General features: G+C 45.2%; 1 protein-coding gene across 1 annotated transcript in view; it reads left to right on the forward strand.

The window, feature by feature from the left end:
• Positions 1-11,112, forward strand: part of LOC143291300 (uncharacterized) — a 16,936-nt gene extending 5,824 nt beyond the window's left edge. Inside the window, exons 2-5 of the mRNA XM_076601150.1 lie at positions 1,850-2,066; positions 5,183-6,731; positions 7,377-7,579; positions 10,540-11,112. Coding sequence (XP_076457265.1) covers positions 1,850-2,066; positions 5,183-6,731; positions 7,377-7,579; positions 10,540-10,980 — 2,410 coding nt within the window. The 3' untranslated portion in view covers positions 10,981-11,112. The remainder of the gene's footprint in view (positions 1-1,849; positions 2,067-5,182; positions 6,732-7,376; positions 7,580-10,539) is intronic.
• Positions 11,113-13,917: the final 2,805 nt, after the last annotated feature.

Consider the following 13,917-nt stretch of genomic DNA (forward strand, 5'->3'; position numbering starts at 1 on the left):
CTGATTAATCTGAAAGTAATTCAATTGTCAGAAGCTGGAGTGGAAAGAATTTACTTAATAGTCTTTCCCTTTCCTTAATCAAGATTTTGCGCCTTTAATTATTATTATTATTAGTGGTAGTAGTATTTTTATGTATTTATCTCTCTTTTTTTCTTCTTTTTTTCTTCTTTTTTTCTTTTTTTTCTTTTTTTTTTCTTTTTTTTTGTTCTTGTTATTTTTACCATTTTTTTCTCAGGTCCTGACTAAGCGCATTGGACTACGCTGCTGGTCAGGCATCTGTTTGTCAGATGTGGTGCAGCGCATATGGATTTGACCGAACGCAGTGATGCCTCCTTGAGCTACTGATACTGACACTGTTCGAGAACGACAGTGTCTGTCTCACTTAGCGCACATTAAGTCTGATGCTGCTTTATCTGACTGTCAAATCCTGGACTCTCCTTCCCAGCAGATGTTATCAGACTACCTGGAACACTGCTACCTGGAACACGGATGTGACTGGGCTACCCAGAAAACTGATATTATTTGGCTACCTATGAACACGGATGTTGCTCGGCTACCTAAAACACGGTGTTGTTAGGCTACCTAGAAAACTGATGTTGTGAGGCTACCCAGGACATTGTCAGGTGTGACGACTGGTCAGTTCAGTTATGGACTGAAGCGCCGCAAGTTTATATCTTGCACAAGCCCTGATGCAAGTTGATTTAAGCTTTGGGGTGTGTAACAACTCGGACAGTTTTAATCAATTGTGAAAATGTTTATAAACATTGAAAATAAAACAGACACAAAAAAAAACACAAAAAAATGGATTTTGATGATGGAGTAGTATCGTTTTCGTGTTAACGATCTTGTGATTGGTTGGTTTATTGTTTTGATAATGATGATAATTATTATTATGATGACCACGTATTCTCTCACGTATTGTGTTTTTGTTCCTTTTTCTCAAATAGATGTCAAGGCGCTTTACGTGTGCAAAACTCAAAGTGTAAATGATGAAATGACAAAACGAATCAGTTCACACTCTTTGCTAAACTGATATCACGACATGTCTTTTTTTTCTTCTTTTTTTTTTTCTTGTGTGTGTGTGTGTGTGTGTGTGTGTGTGTGTGTTTTCTTTTTTCTTTTTTCTCTTCTTTTTTCTTTTTCTTTTTTTTCTTTTTTTTCTTTGTTTTTCTTTCTTTTTCTTGCTTTTCTTTTCTTTTTCTTCTTTTCTATTTTTCGTGTGTTTTTTTTTCTTTTCCTTTTTTCATTTCTTTTTTCTTTTTCTTTTCTTTTTCTTTTTTCTTTTTTTTTTCTTTTTTTTCTTTTTGTTTTTCTTTTTCTTTTTTCTTTTTTTCTTCTTTTTGTTTCCTTTTCCCTTTTTCTTTTCTTTCTTTTTCTTTTTTTTTCTTTTCCTTATTTCTTTTTTGTCTATTTCTTTTCTTTTTTCTTCTTTTCTTTTTTCTTTTTCCTTTTGTCTTTTTCTTTTCTTTTTTCTTTTTCTTTTTGATTTTTTTCCCTTTTTTCTTTTCTTTTTTCTTTTTTTATTTTTCTTTTTGTTTCTTTTCTTTTCTCTTTTTTCTTTTTTCTGGCGGGGGGTTGGGGGGGGGGGGGTAATAGTTCAGAAATGTGTTTGCGCTACACTGCGTCATATAGACTGACGAGTTTCTTGAACTTCTGCTCTCTGTGTGTGTGTGTGTGTGTGTGTGTGTGTGTGTGTGTGTGTCCTGACTGCATGTATAAATTCCATGGTAAACGCACAAGTCTGGGACTTGTGATCGGGCAAGTCAAAGAGTCTCCATCATCATCATCATCATCATGACACCCCCACACCAAAAGTAACACAAACACTTTGGTACATGTTGTCAAACAGAAATATTCAAGACAGCCAACCACCGTCTTCTGAGAGTGGTCGGCTGACCGACGACAGGCCAAACACAATGATGGAGGGAGAGGAAGGGGAGGGGAAGGAGGAGAGGACAACTGTGACGTGCCAGCCTCATCACCAGACCGTCCCCTGTATATCTGGTGCCCCTGTGGAACTGAACAGAAGGCAGCCGTTGGTGTCCGAGGGGAGCCATGAGAGAAAGGTCAGTCCGTGGAGCCTGTTGGTACTGATGCTTCAGTTGTTTGGGGGTCTTTCTTTCTAGCCTTTCTTTCTTTCTTTCCTTCTTTCTTTCTTGCCTTCTTTCTTTCTTGCCTTCTTTCTTGCCTTCTTTCTTTCTTGCCTTCTTTCTTTCTTTCCTTCTTTCTTGCCTTCTTTCTTTCCTTCTTTCTTTCTTTCCTTCTTTCTTTCCTTCTTTCTTTCTTGCCTTCTTTCTTGCCTTCTTTCTTTCCTTCTTTCTTTCTTGCCTTCTTTCTTGCCTTCTTTCTTTCTTCTTTCTTTCCTTCTTTCTTTCTTCTTTTTTCTTTCTTCTTTCTTCCTTTCTTCTTCTTTCTTCTCTTTCCTTTCTTTCTTTCTTTCCTTTCTTTTCTTCCTTCTTTCTTTCCTTCTTTCTTGCTTCTTCTTCTTTTTCCTTCTTTCTTGCCTTTTTTCCTTCTTTCTTCTGCCTTCTTTCTTCCTTCTTTCTTCTTCTTCTTCTTTCTTCCTTTTTCCTTCTTCTTTCTTTCTTCTTTCTTCCTTTCTCTTCTTTCTTCCTTTTTCCTTCTTTCTTTCTTTTCCTTCTTTCTTGCCTTCTTTCTTGCCTTCTTCTTCTTTCTTCCTTCTTTCTTGCCTTCTTTCTTTTCTTCTTTCTTCTTCTTCCTTTCTTCCTTCTTCTTTCTTGCCTTCTTTCTTCTTCTTCTTCTTTCTTTCTTCCTTCTTTCTTCCTTCTTTCTTGCTTCTTCTTCTTTCCTTCTTTCTTCTTCTTTTCCTTCCTCTTTCCTTCTTTCTTCTTCTTTCCTTCTTTCTTTCCTTCTTTCTTTCTTGCCTTCTTTTTTCCTTCTTTCTTTTTCTTTCTTTCCTTCTTCTTTCTTTCCTTCTTTCTTTCTTGCCTTCTTTCTTTCCTTCTTTCTTTTTCTTTCTTTCCTTCTTTCTTTCTTTCCTTCTTTCTTGCCTTCTTTCTTTCTTGCCTTCTTTCTTTCCTTCTTTCTTTCTTGCCTTCTTTCTTTCTTTCCTTCTTTCTTTCCTTCTTTCTTTCTTTCCTTCTTTCTTTCCTTCTTTCTTTCTTGCCTTCTTTCTTTCCTTCTTTCTTTCTTGCCTTCTTTCTTTCCTTCTTTCTTTCTTGCCTTCTTTCTTTCCTTCTTTCTTGCCTTCTTTCTTTCTTTCCTTCTTTCTTTCTTTCCTTCTTTCTTGCCTTCTTTCTTTCCTTCTTTCTTTCTTTCCTTCTTTCTTTCCTTCTTTCTTTCTTGCCTTTTTTCTTTCTTTCTTTCCTTCTTTCTTGCCTTCTTTCTTTCTTTCCTTCTTTCTTTCCTTCTGTCTTTCTTGCCTTTTTTCTTTCCTTCTTTCTTTCTTGCCTTCTTTCCTTCTTTCTTTCTTGCCTTTTTTCTTTCTTTCTTTCCTTCTTTCTTGCCTTCTTTCTTTCTTTCCTTCTTTCTTTCTTTCCTTCTTTCTTTCTTGCCTTCTTTCTTTCCTTCTTTCTTTCTTGCCTTCTTTTTTCCTTCTTTCTTTTTCTTTCTTTCCTTCTTCTTTCTTTCCTTCTTTCTTTCTTGCCTTCTTTCTTTCCTTCTTTCTTTTTCTTTCTTTCCTTCTTTCTTTCTTTCCTTCTTTCTTTCCTTCTTTCTTTCTTGCCTTTTTTCTTTCTTTCTTTCCTTCTTTCTTGCCTTCTTTCTTTCTTTCCTTCTTTCTTTCTTTCCTTCTTTCTTTCCTTCTTTCTTTCCTTCTTTCTTTCTTGCCTTTTTTCTTTCTTTCTTGCCTTCTTTCTTGCCTTCTTTCTTTCTTTCCTTCTTTCTTGCCTTCTTTCTTTCCTTCTTTCTTGCCTTCTTTCTTTCTTTCTTGCCTTCTTTCTTGCCTTCTTTCTTTCTCTCTTGCCTTCTTTCTTGCCTTCTTTCTTTCTTTCGTGCCTTCTTTCTTGCCTTCTTTCTTTCTTTCTTGCCTTCTTTCTTTCTTGCCTTCTTTCTTGCCTTCTTTCCTTCCTTCTTTCCTTCTTTCTTGCCTTCTTTCTTTCTTGCCTTCTTTCTTGCCTTCTTTCTTTTTTGCCTTCTTTCTTTCTTTCTTGCCTTCTTTCTTGCCTTCTTTCTTTCTTTCTTGCCTTCTTTCTTTCCTTCTTTCTTTCCTTCTTGCCTTCTTTCTTGCCTTCTTTCTTGCCTTCTTTCTTTTTTGCCTTCTTTCTTTCTTTCTTGCCTTCTTTCTTGCCTTCTTTCTTTCTTTCTTGCCTTCTTTCTTGCCTTCTTTCTTTCCTTCTTTCTTGCCTTCTTTCTTTTTTGCCTTCTTTCTTTCTTTCTTTCTTGCCTTCTTTCTTGCCTTCTTTCTTTCTTTCTTGCCTTCTTTCTTTCCTTCTTTCTTGCCTTCTTTCTTTTTTGCCTTCTTTCTTTCTTTCCTTCTTTTTTGCCTTCTTTCTTTCTTTCCTTCTTTCTTGCCTTCTTTCTTTCTTTCCTTCTTTCTTGCCTTCTTTCTTGCCTTCTTTCCTTCTTTCTTGCCTTCTTTCTTTCTTTCTTGCCTTCTTTCTTGCCTTCTTTCCTTCTTTCTTGCCTTCTTTCTTGCCTTCTTTCTTTCTTTCTTGCCTTCTTTCTTGCCTTCTTTCTTTCTTTCTTGCCTTCTTTCTTTCTTGCCTTCTTTCTTGCCTTCTTTCTTTCTTTCTTGCCTTCTTTCTTTCTTGCCTTCTTTCTTGCCTTCTTTCTTTCTTTCTTGCCTTCTTTCTTTCTTGCCTTCTTTCTTGCCTTCTTTCTTTCTTGCCTTCTTTCTTGCCTTCTTTCTTTCTTTCTTGCCTTCTTTCTTGCCTTCTTTCTTTCTTGCCTTCTTTCTTGCCTTCTTTCTTTCTTTCTTGCTTTCTTGCCTTCTTTCTTGCCTTCTTTCTTGCCTTCTTTCTTTCTTTCTTGCCTTCTTTCTTGCCTTCTTTCTTTCTTTCTTGCCTTCTTTCTTTCCTTCTTTCTTTCTTTCCTTCTTTCTTTTTTGCCTTCTTTCTTTCTTTCCTTCTTTCTTGCCTTCTTTCTTTTTTGCTTTCTTTCTTTCTTTCCTTCTTTCTCGCCTTCTTTCTTTCTTCCCTTCTTTCTTCCCTTCTTTCTTTCTTGCCTTCTGTTGAAAAAAAAACCAAAAAAAAACTCACACGCTGTCCTCTTTTCTTCCCAGAAGGAAGCCGACAACGAGCAGGCGGCCTCCCATCACAGTCCAACATCTCTGCCTCCAGCACCGGCCCCCTTCTACCAGCTGCATCACGACGTAGCCTCCGAGACGAAAGACACGGGTCCTGACGTCGTTCCCCAGCATCATCCAGAGACGTCACCCAGGCGGAGACGGCCAGACAGAGAAATGTTATTCGCCAACGCGGACGCCATCCGCGCCCAGTGTGCCTTGATACGAGAGCGGATGGCTGCCAAAAAACAATCTCTTGGTCAGAGAATCCACCACCACGGCCGCGCCTGGTTCTCCACCCCTCAGGGTGCCAGCGAGGAGCAGCGACGAAGGCAGGAGGAAGAGCCCGGGTGTTCACGCCTGGAGAGCGACCGCTCGGCGACGGCATACTGTGTCAGTGAGCGAGAGTTTGAACCTCAGTCCCGAACGGGCCCCTCGGATCCAGGGGAGAGTGGGGGACGCTCGTTGGGGGTGTCTACGTCTGGGCCTGGCGAGAAAACAGAATCTCATCCATCTTTATCCAAAGCACCACATCCATCTGCTCCTCCTTCTTCTCTCTCTCCTTCTCATGTTTCTGCTCCTCCTTCTATTTCTGTTTCTTCTGACCGTCTCCCTTCTGTTTCTTCTGTTTCTGCTGACACACTTGTGTCTGTTTCTTCTGTTTCTGCTGACCCGCTCTCTTCTGTTTCTTCTGTTTCTGCTAACACTTCTGTTTCTTCTGACCGTCTTCCTCCTCTTCCTCGTGTTTCTGCTAACGTTCTTCCTCCTCTTCCTCCTCATGTTTTTGCCAATCCTCTTCCTCATCCTCCTTCTTCTGTTTCTGCTAACCCTCTTCCTCCTCTTCCTCATGTTTCTGCTCATCCTCTTCCTCCTCCTTCTTCTTCTGTTTCTTCTAACCCTCTTCCTCCTCTTCCTCCTTATGTTTTTGCTAATCCTTTTCCTCTTCTTCCTTCTTTATCACTTTCTTCTAACCCTCTCCCATCCTCCCACAGTTCCTCAAACAGTGAGAAGCCCCACTATTCCGTCTCAGATTCCAAGCGGTTCAGCTCCCCTTACACTTCCTCCTCCACCTCCTCCTCATCCTCCACCTCCTCCCCCCCACACTCTCCCCCTCGCAGCCAAAAGGCAGACACCTCGAGTGGGCGTCCCCTCTCCCCTGAGGAGATGTGGCCCAAGCAGGAGCTCCTTCCGTATGACTCTGGGGAGCAGGTCCCTGCAGATCTCTCTCGGAAAGGAACGACTTTTGTGTCCTCCGCGAACTCGGGTGAAGGGCCAGCTTCATCCTCTGCAAACGCCTTCCTTCAGCCCCACTCTCTTCCGCCCTTCCCTCTGCCGCCTGCAGGCCACTCGGCGTTTCCGGGTGGCTGGCACCCGTTCCAGGGTATGCGGCCACCCTGCGTGGGGGTGGGGACACCTGTTCCACAGTTCTTATTGCCTTCACAAGGCCCCGGTGGTGGTGATGGTGGTGGTGGTGGTGGTGGGGAGAGCAAGCAGGATGCGGGCGACCAAGGCCAGCTGTACTGCTGTCACCTTTGTGAATTTACAGGTAAGGGGTAAGAGTGGAGGGTGATTTGGGAGTCACTGTCACTTTACAGGTAAGGCATTAGAGTGGAGGGTGATTTGGGAGTCACTGTCACTTTACAGGTAAGGCATTAGAGTGAAGGGTGATTTGGGAGTCACTGTCACTGTACAGGTAAGGCATTAGAGTGAAGGGTGATTTCTTTTTTTCTTTTTTCTCTTCATATTTTTTTTTCAATAATAGAATGTGTTGTACTCAATTAAGTTATGTACATGCTTTCATTTAGGCCAAATGTTTTTCGCGTGTGTGTCTGTGTGTTTGGCCTTTGCTTTGTCTTCTTCTTTTTTTCCTTTCTTTTCTTTTCTTTTTTTTCCCTTAATTTTTGCCCTTGAGGGCTGGATGTAAAAAAAAACCAATTATGCTTAATCCACTGCCGTCATAAAATTAAAATGTGTTTCCTCTCTCTCTTTTTTCTGTGTGTGTGTGTGTGTGCTAAAGAAAATTTCTTACATTTATGTTTTTTGGTTGTTTTTATTTGTTGGCTTTTAGGGTTTTTTTTTTCATCTTTAATCTCAATCATTATCATCTCTCAGAGAGAGATAACTAAATTAACATTGGTGTTAACTGTCCGCTCTCTCTCTCTCTCTCTCCCCCTCCCTCTCCTTTCCACAGCGACGACCAGTGAGGACTTCGACAGCCACATGAGCGTCCACTACAAGTACACCTGTACAGAGTGTGATTACAAATCCCGCACAGAGGGGAGACTACTGAAGCACATCAAGGACTTTCACTCCGACCCAGACCAGCACCGCGTCACGCCTTCCCAGCCCAAGATATTCCGCTGCAAACAGTGTTCCTTCTCCTGCACCGACAGGGTGGGTACTACTTTACCTTAGCTCATCTTACCTTTCCTTACCTTGCCTCACCTTATCTTACCTCACCTCACTAATCACTCTGACCCAGACCTGCAGCGCGTCACACCCTCCCAATCCAAGGTGTTCCGCTGCAAGTTGTGCCTCATCTCCTGCATCAAAAGGGTGGGTGCTACTTTACCGTAACTTACCTTATCTTACCTTACTGTACCTCACCTTACCTTGCCTTAACTTACCTTGCTTTACATACCTCACCTTGCCTTACCTCACTTTACCTTACCTCACCTTACCTTGCCTATCTTTACCTTTCCTTACCTTGCCTTACTTACCCTTACCCTTACCTTACCTTACCTTGCCTTACCTCATCCCACCTTACCGTACCCTACTATACCTTACCTCACCTTACTGTACCTTACCTCACCTCACCTTCTATTACCTCTCCTCACCTTACTTTACCTTGCCTTGCCTTGCCTGGCCTTACCTCACATTACATTCCCTTACCTCAGTTACCTCACCTCACCTCAGCTCCCTTTACCCCACCTTAGCTTAACTCAGTTGTCTTACCTTCCCTTACCTTACCTCCCCTTCACTTACCTTACCTCACCTCACCTTACCATGCCTTACTTCACCTAAACTTGCCATACCTTACCTTACCTCACCTCACCTTACCATGCCTTACTTCACCTAAACTTGCCATACCTTATCTTACCTCACCTCACCTTACCTAACCCTGTGCTACTTTGCCTTACAGTACCTCACCTTACCTTGCTCACCTCACCACACCTTACTCACCTCACCTCACCTTACCTCACCTCATCTTAGTTTACCTCACCTCATCTTACTTTACCTCACATTATCCCACCTCACCTTACTTTACCTCACCTTACATTACTTTACCTCACCTCATCTTACTTTACCTCACATTATCCCACCTCACCATACTTTACCTCACCTTACATTACCTCACCTCATCTTACTTTACCTCACATTATCCCACCTCACCTTACTTTACCTCACCTTACTTTACCTCACCTCATCTTACTTTACCTCACCTCATCTTACTTTACCTCACATTATCCCACCTCACCTTTATCTCACCTCACCTTACTTTACCTCACCTCGTCTTACTTTACCTCACATTATCCCACCTCACCTTACTTTACCTCACCTCACCTCACCTTACATTACCTCACCTTATCTTACTTTACCTCACATTATCCCATCTCACCTTACATTACCTCACCTCATCTTACTTTACCTCACATTATCCCACCTCACCTTACCTCACCTCACCTCACCTTACTTTACCTCACCTCATCTTACTTTACCTCACCTCATCTCACCACACCTTACTTTACCTCACATTGCATTACCTCACCTCATCTTACTTTACCTTACCTTACCTTCTTTACCTCACCGTACCTTACCTCACCTTACCTTACTTTACCTCACCTCATATTTACCTCACCTCATCTCACCACACCTTACTTTACCTCACCTTACATTACCTCACCTCATCTTACTTTACCTCACCTTACTTTACCTTATTTACCTCACCTCACCTACCTTACCTCACCTAACCATACCATACCTTTCCTCAATTTACCTCATTTTACCTACCAAACCTAACCCTATCATACCTTTCCTCAATTTACCTCACCTTACCTCACCTTGGCTTTCCCCCCTTTACCTTACCTTACCTTACCTCACCATGCTTTACCTTACCTTACATTACTTTCTCTTACCTCACCTACCTTACCTCCCCACTACCTTAACTCACCGTACCCCACTTTACCTCATCTTACCTTACCTCACCTCACCTTACCTTACCTCACCTTACCTTGCCTTACCTTACCTTACCTTACCTTGCCTCACCTTACCTTACCTTACCTCACCTTACCTTGCCTCACCTTACCTTACCTTACCTTACCTAACCTTACCTATTACGTTACCTTGCCTCACCTTACCTTGCCTTGCCTTAACTTACCTTGCCTCACCTTGCCTCACGTTACCTTACCTTACCTCACCTTACCTTGCCTCACCTTACCTTACCTTACCTTACCTCACCTCACCTCACCTCACCTCACCTTACCTTGCCTTACCTCACCTTACCTTGCCTTACCTTGCCTCACCTTACCTTACCTTACCTTACCTCACCTCACCTCACCTCCCCTCACCTCACCTTACCTTGCCTTACCTCACCTTACCTTGCCTTACCTCACCTTACCTTGCCTCACCTTACCTTGCCTTACCTTACCTTACCTCACCTTACCTTGCCTTACCTCACCTTACCTTACCTCACCTTACCTTGCCTTACCTCACCTTACCTATTACCTTACCTTGCCTCACCTTACCTTGCCTTGCCTTAACTTACCTTGCCTCACCTTACCTTACCTTACCTTACCTTACCTTACCTCACCTCACCTTGCCTCACTTTACCTTGCCTTACCTTACCTTACCTCACCTTACCTTGCCTTACCTTACCTCACCTTGCCTCACCTTACCTTGCCTTACCTTACCTTGCCTTACCTTACCTTACTTTACCCACCTTACCTTTCCTTACCTTACCTTGCCTTACCTTACCTTACCTCACCTCACCTTACCTTGCCTTACCTCAACTTACCTTACCTTGCCTCACCTTACCTTGCCTTACCTTACCTCACCTTACCTTGCCTCACCTTACCTTGCCTCACCTTACCTTACCTTACCTTACCTTACCCTACCTTACCTTACCTTCAGGTCGAAAGCTGGAGCCACTGCCAACAGCACATCAAACAGGAGAAGCTTATTTTCTTTACCTTAACCTCACCTAACCTCACCTCATCTTATCCTCACCTCATCTTATCCTCACCTCACCATACCTCACCTTACCTCACCTTACATCATTTCACCTTACCTTACCTTACCTTACTTCACCTCAATTACCTTTTTTTTTTATTAACCTTTTTCTATCTTACCTTCAGGTAGAAAGCTGGATCCACCGGCGGCAGCATATCAAGCAGGAGAAGCTGCTGGAGTGCCCGCAGTGCCCCTTCGTCACGGAGTACCGTCACCACCTCGAGTACCACCTTCGCAACCACCTCAATTGCAAGCCGCACAAGTGCCCCAAGTGCAACTACTCCTGCGTCAACAGGTCCATGCTCAACTCCCACATGAAATCGCACTCCAAGGCCTGCCGCTTCCGCTGTGCAGACTGCCCCTTCGCGGCCAAGTACTCCCACTGCCTGAAGCAGCACGTGCTCAAGCACAACCACCGCCCCTGGGGCAGTCCTGAACAAGGACGGCAGTACACCCATCAGGTACCACCACGCCCCCACCTCTGGGCTGAGGATGGGGGTTGCTGGCAGGGGTGGTGGAGGGGGCGGGAGGAAAGGGGGAGCAGCGCCTCGCATCAGCAGCAGTAGCGGCGCCCCCTGCGAGAACAAAGCGGGGTTCAGGGGCCAAGGTGTTGGAGGGTTCGTGCCGGGGTTCTTCCCCCCACCCACTACCACCACCACAGGCCTTCCCCCGACCCTCTACCTGCCTGGCATGAACTCCGTGGGGCCCCATGGCCTGTTCCCCTTCCCCCTCTGGCCCCTGATGTCCTGCAACCCCCTGCTGAGTGCCAGGTCTGTGGATGCCGGACACGTGGCACCTTCAACTGGTGACAGACCGCAAGAGACCTGCGGCCCTCCCTCCAGCCACACTGACCAACACGGACCTGGCTCTGCTGCCCGGGATGACCAGAGCCATTCCTGCACGCTGTGCATCTTCACCTGTGACTCGCCTCAGCAGCTCTACAGTCACATGATAAAAGTGCATTCCTCGGAGAGTCCAGACTACAGAAACACACTGCGGTCGCATGCCTCTGATTCACAAGCATCTGACTCGCATGCCTCTGATTCACATGTGCACCAATACGGTCACTCTAACAATCCTCAGCGTCCGTCGGCTTCAGCAAGCATGACGCCGAGCCAGGAGCTTGCAGGTGGGAGTGGCACTGAGCGGAACACTTCCCCTCCACGTCACCATTCTCAGAAAGGTACTGAGGTAGACATCCTAAAGAGCAATGCAGCAGACTCAGTTCACAGGCAGTGTATCAGTGATGAGTATCAGAAAACAAATCAGAATCAAAACCCTCCTTCATCAAGCATGGACAGCGACAGAGGGCTTCGGGATCCACAGAGGCAAACAAGTCTAAAAAGGGATGCTGTTGAAGAGCAGCAGCAGTCTCGGCCTCAGCCACACCAGCAATGTGACGAGCCGGAAGGACCTGGGGAGGAAGAGGACATCCTGAGACAGATGACTCAAAGGTTTGGCTGTCCCCCACCATTGCCCTCTCACAATGCTGTGTTTGGCAGTGCCCCACCATTGCCCTCTCACAATGCTGTGTTTAGCAGTGCCCCACCATTGCCCTCTCACAATGCTGTGTTTGGCAGTGCCCCACCATTGCCCTCTCACAACGCTGTGTTTAGCAGTGCCCCACCATTGCCCTCTCACAATGCTGTGTTTGACAGTGCCCCACCATTGCCCCCACACAATGCTGTGTTTGGCAGTGCCCCACCATTGCCCTCTCACAATGCTGTGTTTGGCAGTGCCCCACCATTGCCCTCTCACAATGCTGTGTTTGGCAGTGCCCCACCATTGCCCTCTCACAATGCCATCTCCAAAGCCCTCAGCCCAGATGACCAGCAGTTTGGCAGAGAACAACCAGACACCCAGGACCAGCTTCGCAAAGAGTATCCCATTCATAAAGAACCCAGCGATGTTCCATTGGAGGACACCCCTGAAGAAATACCGAGAACAGGAACAAAGCGACAACACACGGACACAGGACTTGGTGAAGAGGGCAGTGCTCCACAACCTGTCTTTCAGCCCCGAAAACGTTCCCGTAAAGGCAAGGCCTTTAAGCTGGACACATTGTACCTGAAACGACAAGAGCAGCAGCAACAACTGGAGTCCATGAAATCCATCAGCCAGGATGACCAGGCCCTCAAGTTGAAGGAGATGGACAGCGTTGAAGACAACAAGCACCAACAGGCGAACCACGAAAATAATTTTTGCACTTCACATCAGAATGATGAGTCCAGTGGTGGGAGAGTTGATGAGGAGGATAGTTTAAAACAGGTACAGAGAGAGGAGGATAGTTTCAAACAACTGCAGAGAGAAGAAGATAGTTTCAAACAGAGAGAGGAGGATCACTCCAAACAACTACAGAGAGAAGAGGATCACTCCAAACAACTACAGAGACAAGAGGATCATTTCAAACAACTACAGAGACAAGAGGATCATTTCAAACAACTACAGAGACAAGAGGATCATTTCAAACAACTACAGAGACAAGAGGATCATTTCAAACAGCTACAGAGACAAGAGGATCACTCCAAACAACTACAGAGACAAGAGGATCATTTCAAACAGCTACAGAGACAAGAGGATCATTTCAAACAACTACAGAGACAAGAGGATCATTTCAAACAACTACAGAGACAAGAGGATCATTTCAAACAACTACAGAGACAAGAGGATCATTTCAAACAGCTACAGAGACAAGAGGATCATTTCAAACAACTACAGAGGGAGAAGGATCATTTAACTTGTGTGCAGAGAGAGGAGAATAATCTCAACCAGCCACTGCGAGACATCCAGCCGCTCAACCACCCCCAACATAATCGCCCCAGCAGTCCCCACAGACAGAGTTCAGAGCATGGCTTCACCCAGGCAGGCCAGGTGGATTGTGAGGAGAGGACCCCAACAGAGCAAGACAAAACCACGTGTTCACTCGGGAAACCACCAGACCCCGAGGAAGGCGAGAATGAGCGAGAGAAACTAATCCAGCTGGTGTGCATGAATCGCCGGCGTCCTGTGCCCCCCTCAGTGCGGCGTGGCTACGACGTGGCCTGGAAAATGCTGACTGACCCCAGCCTTGGCCTCAAGCTGCCGCCTGAAGCTCTGGCCCAGGCCGCTGAGGAAGAGAAGTCCTCCAAGCCCCCGGTACCAGCCCCTGGTCCTCCCCCCAGTCCCCTGACCATCACCCCCCGGCACCACAGCTTCTCGGAGGGGCAGGCTGGTGCCGCTGTGCGCAGTGCTGACCGAGGTAGACGGATGACATGGTCCACGTCGTCTCCCTACACCCTGACCAGAAGTATGCATAACACCCATCTCCCCGCCCACTCTGAGGCTTGCTTCAGGGAGCGTGGCAGGAAGGAGAAGGTTCCCGGCTACCACGCCCCATCAGCCTGGATGGAACTCAACATGCCGGTCCCCCCCTTGCCCTTCAGCTTCCACCCTTCACCTGCAGAACGTCCTCCATTTTTACATAACTCGCACACGTCTTCAACCTCCTCACAGACTATGGGAAC

This window comes from Babylonia areolata, chromosome 16 (genome assembly GCF_041734735.1).
Source record: "Babylonia areolata isolate BAREFJ2019XMU chromosome 16, ASM4173473v1, whole genome shotgun sequence".
In the NCBI taxonomy this organism is placed as follows: domain Eukaryota; kingdom Metazoa; phylum Mollusca; class Gastropoda; order Neogastropoda; family Buccinidae; genus Babylonia; species Babylonia areolata.